At 37.7% G+C, this 14,499-nt stretch overlaps 1 protein-coding gene across 2 annotated transcripts in view; it reads left to right on the forward strand.

Annotated features, from left to right (window-relative positions):
* Positions 1–14,283, forward strand: part of HIF1A (hypoxia inducible factor 1 subunit alpha) — a gene marked incomplete at both ends in the record, with an annotated part of 29,909 nt that extends 15,626 nt beyond the window's left edge. Inside the window, 13 exons of one of the 2 annotated variants that reach the window (XM_082000424.1) lie at positions 789–934; positions 1,034–1,118; positions 4,064–4,176; positions 5,275–5,477; positions 6,826–6,932; positions 7,116–7,263; positions 8,185–8,405; positions 8,593–8,873; positions 9,407–9,529; positions 9,761–10,155; positions 11,015–11,123; positions 13,839–13,965; positions 14,132–14,283. In XM_082000424.1, coding sequence (XP_081856550.1) covers positions 789–934; positions 1,034–1,118; positions 4,064–4,176; positions 5,275–5,477; positions 6,826–6,932; positions 7,116–7,263; positions 8,185–8,405; positions 8,593–8,873; positions 9,407–9,529; positions 9,761–10,155; positions 11,015–11,123; positions 13,839–13,965; positions 14,132–14,283 — 2,210 coding nt within the window. The remainder of the gene's footprint in view (positions 1–788; positions 935–1,033; positions 1,119–4,063; positions 4,177–5,274; positions 5,478–6,825; positions 6,933–7,115; positions 7,264–8,184; positions 8,406–8,592; positions 8,874–9,406; positions 9,530–9,760; positions 10,156–11,014; positions 11,124–13,838; positions 13,966–14,131) is intronic. The other variant, XM_082000425.1, reaches the window with a different exon arrangement.
* Positions 14,284–14,499: the final 216 nt, after the last annotated feature.

Here is a 14,499-nt window from a genome sequence, read left to right on the forward strand (position 1 = left end):
TTCAACAGTCTCAGTTTTCCCCTTTCTGTTCCAATCATCCTAGTTGGCTCATCACAGTAAGGTGGTGCCATGTTCAGTCTCAGCTATTTGAACCTTCTCCCAAAGTTAATTTCTTTCATTTAACCCTCTTTTTTTCCCGTGGAGTTGGTTGCTCCAACTGTGCTTTACTAAACTGTAGGTGGTTGGTGGAATGCTGACTTAGCTAACTGTAGGTCCTTCCCCTTAATATAAACTGCAAAGAATATTTTTGTAACTTCTACTCCACTGGAGGTGAAGTTAGCTGAAGGATATGTCTGTATCTCTGCATGTGTAGACAGTTAAGCTACACATGCAACTATAGGAGTATCTGACTTAGGTTATGAACCAGTATCTGTATAGCATGCCATGGATGCTGTACTGGTTATTTGTGCTTATGCATGTCTAGCTTACCGTATGGAGGAGTAACTCTGGTAGCCATACTCTGAACTATTTCCTAGGAAGATCCTGAGAAAAGTTTGTAATGCCTTTTTGAGATGAATGGTAATATTTTTGCCACATAGACTTTTTCGTTAAGGTGGAAGATTTATTGGTTTATCTGTAAAAGCACAGAGGTTTAACCTCACTCTGATGCTCTGTGATTTGTGATACCTTTACCAGAGGTTGAAGAATTTAACTGATCACTTAGGTAAGTGAATTATACTGGTTTTGAACAGTCCTGCAAGACTGACTCCTTGCAGACTGCTGCCAGAAGTCATTCCTGTAAGTGAAGAATGGCTGATGTTTACTTAACAATGTGTGGCTGCTTGTAGGTGAGCTGGAGACAGAAGCCAAAATGGAGAAGGAACTGAACTGTTTCTACTTGAAAGCTCTTGATGGATTTGTCATGGTTCTGTCTGAAGATGGGGACATGATTTATATGTCTGAAAACGTGAACAAGTGTATGGGACTCACTCAGGTGAAATATTGACATTTCCTAAGACTGTCAAATCTGTAAAAGTTGTTATGTTTTTGTATATGCAAAGTTAGACACCCGTATACCTCTTGTTTTTTGCAGTTTGAGTTGACGGGGCACAGTGTATTTGATTTCACTCATCCATGTGACCATGAAGAGCTGAGAGAAATGCTCACACACAGAAATGGTGAGAAGAAAGAGAAAATCGATTTAATTTACTTACGGATAGTTCCTGTTGGTGTTAGTACAGTTGGATATCTGCCAGAAAAAGGTGTTGAGAGAACAAACTAGTATGTTTTGCTGCTTAGATCTCAAAGGAAGCCTTGTTCAGAGATACTAACAACAGAAGTAACCAGGATGTTTTGGCAATATTGTAATTGTAGGAGAGATGAGACTTCATTAGTACTCTTTATTCTAAAACAAAATTGATGACTAAAACAGAGTTATTGAGGGTTGAAAGAATTAGCATGCCTACAGGAATAAAATTAGAGGTAGGTTGAATGTGAATGATCTTAAGCAATTGCTATAGAAGGATATGGAGAAGTTAAATGGGTGCATTTGTCTTGGTCTGGGCTTGCCTTTACAGGCCAACTTAAAAGCAAATGTTTTTTTCCAGACATCTGTGGTGGTATACTTCAAGACACAAAAAAGGTACTATATTTAGGACACCAAAAAACTTATCGGGGAGTACTTGGACAGCCCTGAAAAGGGCTTTGGGACTGATGCTTCTCAGCAATTTCATGCACCAATTAAAAGGTGCAATCTTTTCACAGACTTCTGACTCTTCTTTTCTCCATCCAAGGGAGTAGAACACTGTGTTCACATATTCTGTATGCTTTTGAATTTAACAAATGCCCATGAATTACTGCCTTTAAGTCTTCTAAAGGTTTGTTAATGACTATAAGGACTTGGCAACCTGCATGCCTTCAAACAAACCTGGTTTACTCAGTTGTTGGAAGTCTAAAATCTGACCTCTCTAATTCATCAAACAAGAGTTATATGGACTCTGAATCTAGATAGTGATAAACTACCAAGCCTGACCTCTGCTTTCGTGGCACTGTAAATAGGAAGTCTTTTATGTTCTCCTTCTATTTAATTCAGTGGAAGAGACTTGATAAGATATCACAGTGTTAAGGGCCCTGACTTTGATTTTGTAAGCATTTTCTAAACTTGTCTGCCCTTAGTATTGAAGTGTGTTTCTAAGGCTAGATGAGACACTAGCTCCCGCCGCTGCCGCCGCCCGCCTTTTGGAATACAGTTAATGCATCTGGGGGGTGGTGTGGGGAAAAAACTTCACTAAAGCAGTGTAAAAAACTGGGCTTGTTGCAAAAGCTTATTCTTAAAAATGTCATATTACTAAGTTTCATGCAAACCAACTCCAACGTGTCTAAATTGACCAGGCTGGAATAAGATGTCTGGAAAGCATTATTACAAAATCAGTTTCACAAATGAAGCTGGCAGACAAATGTCTAAATTACAGTAATAATAGCACATTTTTATATTTATTAGTATTCCCAGGCTGCATTCTACTGCAGCTCTTACATCAATGGAATTATTTTGGTTTTGAATGGAGTATTAAATACTCCCCTTTGAGGTTGTACAAGTGCAAAGGAATATAAATGTGATTGGCGGAAACTGAACTGCATTTTGATTTTACAAAGTTGCTTTTTAAACTTTCAAAGATGGCTATTTTAAAAGTAATGCCCAGTGCTGAATCAGGCTTGAGAAAGTGGCTCCATCTTTTACAGTTGCTTCTAAAAGCAGAGCCTTAAGCATCAGGAGTTGGTAACAATAACATCGTGTGATCTCAACCATGAATTTCTAGATTGGTTTAACTCTTTTAAAAACATACTGAATTAAAGACGTTTTGGCTCCTTCTCTGAACTTTGCTTTTTTTGTGCCCCCATTGCTTTATGGAAGCTATTTTGCTGTGGCATAAAGTAGGTTTGTCACCATTAGTCTTTGCCTCTGCTGGAAGCAATAGACTATGTAGCATAGGGGCTTCAACCTTTCTCTAATGAATTTTGTCAAACTAGTAGCCGCGGTGCAAGCCACCATGAAGAATTTCATAGCTACTGCTGTCTGTGGAGGATGAGAACAAGCTATTGTATAAACTTGCATAAGAAGTAAGCTCACATGTTCTAATCTTCCACCCCATGCTATGATTTGGTCCTCACTCCTTAGCACGTGTCGCCAAACTCACGCTTCCACTGCTCTTTATCCTAGGTGCTTTATTTCAGTCTTCCTTACACAGCGAGCTGCTTGCAGCTTTCCTGATAGGATCAGTTTGCATTTTCTGTGCCCAGAATAGCCTAGCTAATCGACTCTGAAAGGTTCTCCCCTATAAAGGCAAACACTTAACTTAAAGCCTGCTGTTAGTAAGTAAGGCGAAAAAATTAGTGCTGCTAATATTAATTTGTATTAGGATTTCTTGACTCTTCTTTTTTCCCCAAGAATGCTAACATTTAAAAACTTGGTCCCCATTTACTCTGAGTACAAGTAACTGTGAAATACTCAGATGCATATAAACAGCAGAGTTAATTCTGAATTTAAAAACTTAAAATACTGCAGTCCTGAAGAGCTATGGGCCCAAAATGTATTTGATTTGAACCAAATCAAACCAAACCAAACTGAACCAAAAAACCACTGATTTGAGCAGTGACTTGGAAACCAACTTGACAGTACTTCTCGTTCTGCATGTGCTTTTCTTGTCCCCTGTCACAATTTTAAAATATATTAAATTTTTAGTCAGCCTCTCTTTCTCCCCACGCCTTTTTCCTGAAATCTGGGAGTGTGGAGTTGGCTACAAATACGATACTGATCTTAGAACATTGACACTTAAGTTTTTTGCCTACCTCACAGTAAAACTCATTCTGAAAAGTGTTATAGAATCATAGAGTAGTTTGGGTTGGAAGGGACTTTTAAAGGTGTTCTAGTCCAACCCCCTGCAATGAGCAGGGACATCTTCAACTAGACCAGGTTGTTATCGAAAGTGCTGTTAGGTTTATCAATCTTCTTAATTTGTTTTTTGGGTCTTACCCTAGTTTCAGAGTTCTATAATACAGGTTTTTTAATGTCTTTTGAAGATGATCCAAGAGCTTAAAGAATTGGTTTACTATTTGCTTTCGCTAGGTCCTGTGAAAAAGGGTAAAGAGCAAAACACGGAGCGCAGCTTTTTTCTCAGAATGAAGTGTACACTGACTAGCAGGGGAAGAACAGTGAATATAAAGTCTGCTACGTGGAAGGTAACTAATGCAAAGGAATATTTACATAGGTTGGCAGCTTCTTCAGATGTCATAACTCACTGTATTTCAACATTTTTACTTCATGTAACAAGCTTGAGTTTCACTAAGTACTGAACTAATTTAATATGCTTCAATATGCTGAATTTTAATGCAGAATACATCACAGAGGTAACTGAAACGATTTTTTAATATTAGTTTTTCAAAACTCTTTTAATGAATTCCCCATTTTAAATTAGAGGTCATTCACTTGCTAGAAATTATAACGACTGAATATGTTTGCGTAAAGCCTCCTCCTCTGAGGAAGAAGAATACTTGACACCACTTATGCTGATACCTGATCACTTTTGATTTGACACTGTAAATGTGACAGTTGAGGTCTCTCTGAAGGACTCCAATACCATTCATTCATTCATTCTGAAGCTGCTGGCTATCCTATTTGTAACAGTTGGAACAAAAAGAGCCCAGCCTGATAACTTTCTGCAGTGAATGCATTTTCTCCTCTGGACAAAAAGTAACCTTTTACTGTAATGAGTGGTGTTATGGCTCACAATTCTCTTTTAGAACTTAAATTTAGTTATCCTGGATCAAAAAACTTCTTTCTGCTTTGCTGCTGTCTGTGAACATTTCTACTTCAGAATGGTTAAAAAAAACCCCACAAAATGCAGAACTTCTTGTCTTTTGAAGACTATATTTGATCTCTAACATCACTTCTGCAGAAGATCTAAAATGGAGGTTGCTACTATTACCATAACTTCTAAATTGAAATAGTAAGATACCTTCTGCTGAGGCAATTGCTTATCAATGTTGTCATTAATGTGACTTTCAAAGAGGAACAGTTCACAGAAGTGTCTAGCGTTGCTTCAGCCAGTGCCCGAGAGGAAAGAGTTGGCAGCCTGTGTACTCATCGCAGTCTGCATAGTGTGAGAACTGCTGCTTTCCTTTAGCCATCCATCTGAAAGCACTGCTGCCTCTCTGTTGGTGCTATCACATCGAGGGGTGGGAAGGGGAAGGACTTCACTCTGGGTGTCCTAATGGAAATACAGTTGTGTTATCTGATGGACAAGAATCCGGTCTCTTTAAAATAAAACTTTCCCATAGGTGCTGCACTGCACTGGACACATTCGTGTATACGACACATGCAGTAATCAAACTCACTGTGGCTACAAAAAACCTCCCATGACGTGTCTGGTGTTGATCTGTGAACCTATTCCTCATCCATCAAACATTGAGGTCCCCTTGGACAGTAAAACGTTCCTCAGTCGTCACAGTCTTGATATGAAATTTTCCTATTGTGATGAAAGGTAATATATATATGTTGTACTTTAACAAAGAAATTTGAAGGATTTGTAGGGTGGATACATGTTGGCTCATGTTGGCCTTAGACATTTATGTAGTCTTACTTGTTAACTTGATTCATGAGTGCAATGGAATCATTGCTGGGACGCTTTGGTTTTTACTACCTGATGAGGATGTCTTATTTAAAAGCCAGGTTTTTAAATCTGAGGAGGGTGTAGCATTATTACTTGGGAATAAATCCTTTGCCTGCAGTTAACTGCCTGTTCAAGCTGGTCTTCAGTGTAGTGGCAGCGATTAAATTGAAATGAGAAGATACTTCTGGACACTGAAAAAACAGGAAGGATTTTAGGTTTGTCAAAGATGGTGGTGCATTTTGGTGACTGAAAAGAGCGTGTGTGTGTAATACGTGTCAGATGCATTTTATTTCTACCACTTCCCCCCTCTCCCTTCCTCAGGAGATCAGTGTTTGCTTTCCCCAGTCCAAAAAACCCCAAGAACTTCAGCTGTACTTTTAATGCAATACATCTGCTGTTGCAAATGAGATCTTGTGTTCTGGTACAAATCATGGATGTAGTCAAATACATAAGACTGCTCTTGCTATCCTCTGGAAACCTAGCTTGAAAAACAGAAGTGAAGGAAATAATTGACCTGAGATTTGTGTGGTTTTTGGGGGTTTTTAGTTTTTTTTGTGCTTTTTTTTTTTTTAGTTGGGTATTATTTGTTATTGTCTACTAATAATAGTTTTGTTCTTTGTAACAAAACGAACTTCTAACTACTTCCTGCAGTTTAGATGCAAAGAGATGTTAATGCACGTTATTTTCTGTCCTCTGCAGTAACTTTACCTTTATGTGACTGATGATGTCACAGAAAAGTTACTTATTTGGTCACGTTCCGCATGTAGAATAAGGGGAAATAACTGCGGTCCCCTAGTTAGCAGTGCCCTCTGGGGGCTGAAGAAAATACTGTTTTCTTTAAAAGCTCGCTGTGGTTGACAGTGGGAAGAATAAATCAGATTCCTAACTTCTTTCAGTTGCAGGTTTACAACTGTTGAAGCATGTATTTGTTATTTTATTAAATTCTCATATTTGTCCAAGGTATCTATTCTAGTCCATAGGTAGCTGGGTCTACCTTTAAGCAAAAAAAAAAAAAAGTCTAGAATGCAGGGATTTACTTAATCCTGTCACCACAGGACATGATTTATAAATATTCAATTCAATTCAAACCAAAATTGCTGCTAATGTGTATTGAAATGACTCTTAGGATTTTTCTAGATGTCCGAGCATCCAAATGCTCTAGTATTTGCGCTAGTCCATGTCTGCTTTTACTTAGCAATTTTTTCCCCGTATTTTAAAGAATTACAGAGTTGATGGGATATGAGCCAGAGGAACTCCTGGGTCGCTCCATCTATGAGTACTATCATGCACTGGATTCTGATCATCTGACCAAAACACACCATGACAGTAAGTGAAAAGATGTATTTGAAGCCCTCTATCTGCAAGAGATGACATACAGCACTAGGGGAAAGCAGCACCAGAACGAGGGCTTTCTTTTAATTGCAGATATGAATCTGCAGTGAATACTTACCTTAAATGTTTTTGGTTTTTTCTGCCTGTAATTAAAGCTGGTGTCGTTTGTGCTTTTAGTGTTCACAAAAGGGCAGGTGACAACAGGACAGTACAGAATGCTTGCTAAACAAGGTGGCTATGTCTGGGTTGAAACTCAAGCAACTGTTATATACAACACTAAGAATTCTCAGCCACAGTGCATAGTGTGCGTAAACTATGTGTTGAGGTAAGTCGAGTTGACATCGCTATTCTTTGTCATTGTTTTTCTTGAAGACAAAAGTCAGATTCTGATGGCATTACGTGTTTTTTTCAATTTGCTGAGAATGTGATCCCCTGTTGAGTATGTTATGATGTTACTGTTGCCTGCCAATGAAGTTTTGCTTCAAATACTGCCAGTACTAGCTTTAGGAATTGTATTTGAAAACAAAGCACTTCTTTGACCTAGCAATGCCAGCGGTAAGATCTCTTGCAGGCAAATGAGTATAGCGCCAGCCTCTTCTGGACTGTTGTGGTGGAAGTATTTGAGAATTTGTGTGCATCCTAGACAACTCTCTAATCTTTGTCCGCAGTCTGGAGCAGTTAATTTCACTAATTTAACTAACTTTTTTAGTCATGGAGTCAGAGCAGCAGTAATGGTGTCTTTCTTGATCCCATTTATCTTTTTCTTCCTTAGAATTCCTCTTTTAATTGAAAATTTCAACTGAAGGTAGACTTGCTGACTGTTTTTTGCAACTGTATAATAGTCCTCAATTAGTTTTTCAAAACATTAGCAAATGTACCAGTATCAATCTATGCACATTTGTTTAAAACAAAGAAAAGTGTTTTAGGAAATACCTAACTTTTTTTTTCTTACTTTCTCAATGCTTTCAGAAAAGCATGTTTATTTTTGTTACTTTTTTTGATGACACCACAATTAGTGCTTGCTTTGTCTGTTACACTTAAGGGAAGAATGAGTAAGAAAAAAAGAATTCTTAAAGCTCCTATCCTGGTAATTTTGTGGTATGGTGTGTGTGGTGGTTTTGGTTTTGGGTTTTTTTGGGGGGGTGGTGGTGTTTGTTTTGGGTTTTTATGCAACTTACAAAACTGTTAAGTTTGAATTTATTAATTTTAGCTGTTCTTTAACAGTATATTCCTCTTTGTCTGACAGTGGAATTGTTCAGAAGGACTTGATTTTTTCCCTTGGACAAACTGAGTGTATGCTGAAACCAGTGGAGTCTCCTGATATGAAAATGACCAAAATATTCAGCAAAGATGACCTGGATGATACCAACAGTCTTTTTGAAAAACTTAAGCAGGAACCAGATGCTTTAACTGTGCTGGCCCCAGCTGCTGGAGACACAATTATCTCTCTAGATTTCAGCAGTAATGGTGGGTGTGTGTTTAAATTGGAGAGCATGCTAATTAGTAAAGTTAATATTTTACAGTAAATTTTGAAAAAAATAATCTCCCCATATCACTTGTCTAGTGGTATTTCAGCCACTGTGTAAATTTTATGAGGTCCGTAGACACGCTCAGTATCATTACTTAGGTTGATGGTTTCTTTTAATTTTTATAGAGTCTGATGAACAACAATGTGATGAAGTTCCTTTGTATAACGATGTAATGCTCCCCTCATCCAGTGAGAAATTGCAGAATATAAATATGGCAATGTCCCCACTACCTGCTTCTGAAACTACAAAGCCACTTCGTAGCAATGCTGATCCTGCACTTAATAGAGAAGTTGTATCAAAGCTGGAGCCAAACACAGAGCCACTTGAACTTTCTTTTACCATGCCTCAGGTGCAAGAGCAACCAACCAGCCCTTCTGATGCAAGTACCAGCCAAAGTTCACCTGAGGTTAGTGACGTAATTTGGATATGCTGTCATTAAAATGTATGTGATGCTGGGGCTTGTGGAGCAAATCTGGTTAAGAATGCAGCCAAGACAGGAATTGGAAATTATTTCTAAGTTGTGACTTAGTTAAACTCACGCCATGATTTGAGGAAAAAGATAAATTTTAATACTGGGAATTGTCTTTTCATTAAAGTGAGCCTTGCAAACGCATGCAATACCACCTGATAGAAATAAGAAGAGCTTGGGATTGGTCTTTCTATAAAAGAATGGTTCAGACACAGCTACTGTAAACAGCAAATTAGTTGCAATACATTACTGTAGAGGTTACTTCCAGGTTCCAACTAATCATGTGCTTCCCAAGTGGGGTAAATTTGAATGTAGACTGATAAATGTGTTTTCCTTTCCCATTTTAATTTTGTGCAGTTGTAGCTTCAAATTAGTTTTCACATTAGAACATTTTTTCAGAGAACCTGTAGAAACAGTGCAAAATGATGTAATGACAGAAACTTAAAACTGCACTCAAAATGTTTTCACAGCCCAGTAGTCCCAACGACTACTGCTTTGATGTGGATAATGATATGGCTAACGAATTCAAACTGGAATTAGTGGAGAAACTCTTTGCAATAGATACAGAAGCAAAAAATCCATTCTCTACTCAGGTAATGTACATTAACTTAAAATTCTGTATCATCTTAATACTTAATAAGTGCTTCTCTTTCTCTTCGAATGTCTTCAGAAACTTCCTTCCTCTTTTATGTAATATTTTTATTGAAACAAATTGCAAAAAAATATTGCCAGGGTTTGGTAAAAGGAGGAGCCTTAATGAAGCCATGAAGTTGTAGCTGAGATGTTGTTTCACATTTACAATTTTTACCTCTTGTCTTTTCCAGGAAACCGATTTAGACTTGGAGATGTTGGCTCCTTACATCCCAATGGATGATGACTTCCAGTTGCGCTCCTTTGATCAGCTATCTCCGCTGGAAAGCAGTTCTTCCGGCTCTCAAAATGGAGCCACCATTACCATATTTCAGCAGACTCAGACACCATCAAGTACTGCTGATGAAATAAAACCAGTGACAGAACGTGTAGATGATGTGAAGACACTAATTGTTCCTTCATCTCCTGTCCACATAATCAGTGAAACGAGTAGTGCCCCAGCATCACCTTACGGTGGGAACAGGAGTCGAACTGCATCTCCGATCAGAGCAGGAAAAGGAACATTGGATCAGACGGAAAAATCTTGTCCGGGAGCGCCCAGTTTGCTAACAGTCACTCTGAACAAAAGGTATTTTAAAAGCAAAGCTTAAGCCTTAGTATCCATTCAAGAAATAAGATATTATATTAATTTTTAAATACTGCCAACTGTTGTATGTTGTCTTTGGCATTCTACTTCAAAGTAGAAATTGATACATTTAAATTTGGACATTCGAAACAAGTTTGGGTTTTTTTGGTATAGTAGGCTTCCCTAAAGTTAATTTTGCAGTAGCTTTTACATAAACATCTTGTGTAATAGGCAGCTACTACATGCAAACTGTGTTCATAATTTTGTTCTGCTCTTGTATCTGACCTGCAGCCTCTTTAAAAGAATGCAGTAGGCATTTTACAAGTAGTTATACCCACATAATATTTCTCGTGCTTTTCTTGTCCACTTCGTTATGAGGTAAGAGGCGACTGCAGTCCATGTGCTACGTGTATCGTTTTTAAAGCCAGCCGTATTTCATAATGATGGACTGTGGCATTTGTAGCGGGTATTTATCATGATAGAAAATCCCACAAAGTCAAACATCAGACCTCTGATACATAGAAGCTTGATCTGTACATAGAAAAATTCGGAATAGACTTTTCCTTACCCTTCCCTCCCTTCTTTCTGTTGAAAGTGAATTGCTGAACTTTTATGCTTTGGGTTTTTTTTCTGCAAAGATTTTTAAATTTTTGTTATAACTCATTCTGAGCTTCACAGCAAGATTAAAAGCTAACACTTGCTATGCTCATAGACAATGATTGTTGAAACGAGTTTCAATTATGAAAGAAAAGTAGTATAGTTCATAAATTCAGTTCTGTGATATTGTATGTAAGTGTCCACAAAAGAAGAATGGCTTGAGGATAGTAGAATCGTCTTAACAGCCTGAATCAATTTTTCTTAGATCTACTGCAATGGATGAAGAACTAAATCCAAAGATGCTAGCTTTGCATAATGCTCAGAGAAAACGAAAAATGGAACATGATGGTTCACTTTTTCAGGCAGTTGGAATTGTGAGTTTTGTTTTACCATTTTAAAATATACACTTTTAACTTTGCAATTTCTGAAATGAGGCATCAGTGCAGACTCCTGAGGTTAGCTGTTGGTATGCAGTGGAATCTTGGGATCAGAGATAACTGTTCGATAGTGAAATTCCCACATATCTACAGATACTCTGATTTTTGTTCTCAGTTTCAAACGTGCCCTCTATACCCATGCACATTTCTTGATTAGGGAGAAGATACTCTTTTGTGAACATATATGTTCTTCAGTAGAATATGCACAAATGCAAGACATCACATTTATAATTGTCGTAGTTACTTCACTTCTGAATTCATGCTCAATTTTTTGTATTTGTCAATACTGGAGATAGTGTTCCTATGCTTCTTTCTATGCTTTCATTTTTTCCATCGAGACTGAGATACCTTTATTTGATCAGATAACGAGACCATCTGAACCGTAAGGGAATAGAATTCATACAACCTAGCAAATGTATATTACTATCACTCCATTTCATGCACAGTATCTCTAGTATTAGCGTGTGTGTGAGTAGTTCATCATCATCTGTCTTAGCTATTCAAAAGAAACTTTTCAGGTATTCTTAGATTTGTGTTACTATGCAGCTTGTAATTTTCTGCAAAGGTATTTTGTCTCCATGGTCTTGTGTGTTAACTGTCAGTTCTTAATATTTTGAAAACTTGAGCTTTGCCATTACATACTGTCATCTCTCTTCTTGCCTTCATTGCAAATTCCCACTTCTCTGAAGTTTTGCACAGTTAATTCTTAGTTCCTCTGCTGCAATGTAGCCTTTGAGATTCTTTTTTTCTCTAATGGTCCATCTCCTAGGTGTAGTCATCCATCATGTCTTACAGCGCAGGATTATTTTCTGAAGTATGAATTATTCCTGTATTAGCATTCTGATTTGGGCATGAGATAAATCACTGCACACTGTCTTTATCATTGCTCTCCTCTGAAAAAGCTGAGAATTTTATACGTCAGTTTTTTTCTATGAGGCAAGCAGGCTTTATTTAAAAAAAAAAACAAAAAACTTACATCATTGTTTTCATTGCTAAATGATTTGCACTTTCATGCATGTTGTTCTGTTGCTTCCAGTAGCTCTGTAAGAATTCACAGCTCTGCAAGAAATGTTAGTGACTTCCATTGCCTTTTTCTCATGTGATGGTGCTACAGCTGTCATGTAGTGTTGCTGATAACATATTCAAAATAGCATGGGCTGTCATTAAATACACAGAATGCAAGCAGTTCTGTATTAACTGCTCTAATAGTGTTCAGGCTTCTATGCTTAGTGCCTTTTTAATACTTATAGGCTCAAAATTCGTCCTTTGCTAAACCTTTTTCTTTTTTCTGTACCTGACGAAAGTGTTACAAATATTTTGATGGTTTCTGCACAGTCAGAAGCTGAATTTTCCAGGTAGCTGGGTCTTACTGATGTTATTCAAGCAAGTGCTTTTGTTGTTTGGCTTCTTTCTCCACAATGGATTTCTGAGAGGATGAATTGGGCATTGCACACACACACACAGAATAAAAAGTATGTTAAATCCAGGCTTATAAGAAATGGTATTCTGGGATTATGCAAAAGCATGCCACAACTTCTTAGCCGTAAGGAAGTGGGACTTATTTTGCAAAGAGTGAAAATAAGTGAAGACCAAAGTAAAATTTTCTAGAAAACAGGAGAATTAGACAAGGGCAAGATGTGTTACAGTAAGATTATGAAATGATGATCCGAATCATTACATTGAAAAAAATCTGAGCTATATATTTCTTAATATGAAGGGCTCTATTGCATTCACAGTAAAATAATAAACCAGCAACAGGCGACTGACCTTATAAGTCCGAGTTGTTTAACTATAACTTCTATTATACAACTGTCCTTTTGACTCACATGGATGTTTTATAACCTGAAAACAGATGTTCTTTACTATTTTAAGCGTTCAGGATAATGGCAATGTTCTGAAATACCTTATCCTCTTTTTGCAGCAGTCAGTGCTACTAACAAGACAAAACTTTGCAGATTCAACTACTTTTGCTAGCTAACTTGATACTAAGATGGTGTATTTTCCTTCCATCCCATCTGTCTCTGTGGCAGCTTCTTCTTACTTATCCTAATTATATGGAGCCCTTTAAAAGCTGTCTAATCTCCATATCTTCTGTGCTGCTGTCAAAACAATATGCTAAGGAGCTATATCTGCAATAGAATGGCTTAGGACTACGTTCCCCACAACACTTGGGTCAGATGGCTTGGTGGCAATAACTGTAGTGCAAGCAGGATTTACATCTTATATTTAGATAGACTCGACCTACCGTGGTTCCTGACTCTCCTGTCTACACTATTAATTCCAGTGCAGAAAACCATTAGAGACTTCAGCGAAAACCTGATGCTTACTCACACAAGAGCAGTGGTAATTAAATGGGTGTGCATGTGTACATGCTAATCTCGAGCATGGTAATTGATGATAACCAGCATTTAGTAATTGTCTTCTGTAAGGGAGGTACGGTCTTGAAATCTGTTCAGTTTTCTTTTAAATAATTTTCAAGGCCAGTGTACTTGGAAATGTATTTCGCCCCAAATTCTGAATAAAGTCCACTTTAAATTGTAACAATGGCTACATTTAGTAATTAGTGACAGGAACTGTTGGTTTGGATGAGGGGCGTGGAGGGCTAGAAAGATACAGTATTCAATAAAGAAGACTTATTTTATTTCTTTCTAGGGGTCTTTATTCCAGCAGACAGGTGACCGTGGAGGAAATGCATCACTTGCTTGGAAACGTGTAAAGGGATGCAAAACAAATGGTCGTAATGGAGTGGAGCAAAAGACAATCATTCTATTATCAACTGGTTAGTACTGGCTTCTTTTAATATGTAGAGGAGGGTGGATGGGGGCTGTGTGAAAGAGAACTGAGCGACAAAAACATCTAAACTTAACTCTTTTTATGAGCAATTTTGGAGGAAAAGTTAAGCACGGCAAATAAAGTGCACTTTTTTCCTTCCCCTCCCTCTATAGACATAGCAAGTAAACTTCTAGGGCAGTCGATGGATGAAAGTGGACTACCCCAACTCACGAGTTACGATTGCGAAGTAAATGCTCCCATACAAGGCAACAGAAACCTGCTACAGGGTGAAGAACTGCTCAGAGCTCTGGATCAAGTTAACTGAGCTTTCACAATACTTGTTCCTTTTTTGGACACTGGTGAATCATCACCTAAAGCAGTCTATTTATATTTTCTATATCTGATTTTAGAAGCCTGGCTACAGTACTGCACTAATTCAGTTAGTTCAGTTTTGATCCCCTTTCTACTTATTTTGACAGTCTTTTTAATACGTTCTTTATGTAACAATAACTCAAACTATAGTGCATTTTTATAATTCTTT

This window comes from Phaethon aethereus, assembly GCF_964289735.1.
Source record: "Phaethon aethereus genome assembly, chromosome: 5".
Classification (NCBI taxonomy): domain Eukaryota; kingdom Metazoa; phylum Chordata; class Aves; order Phaethontiformes; family Phaethontidae; genus Phaethon; species Phaethon aethereus.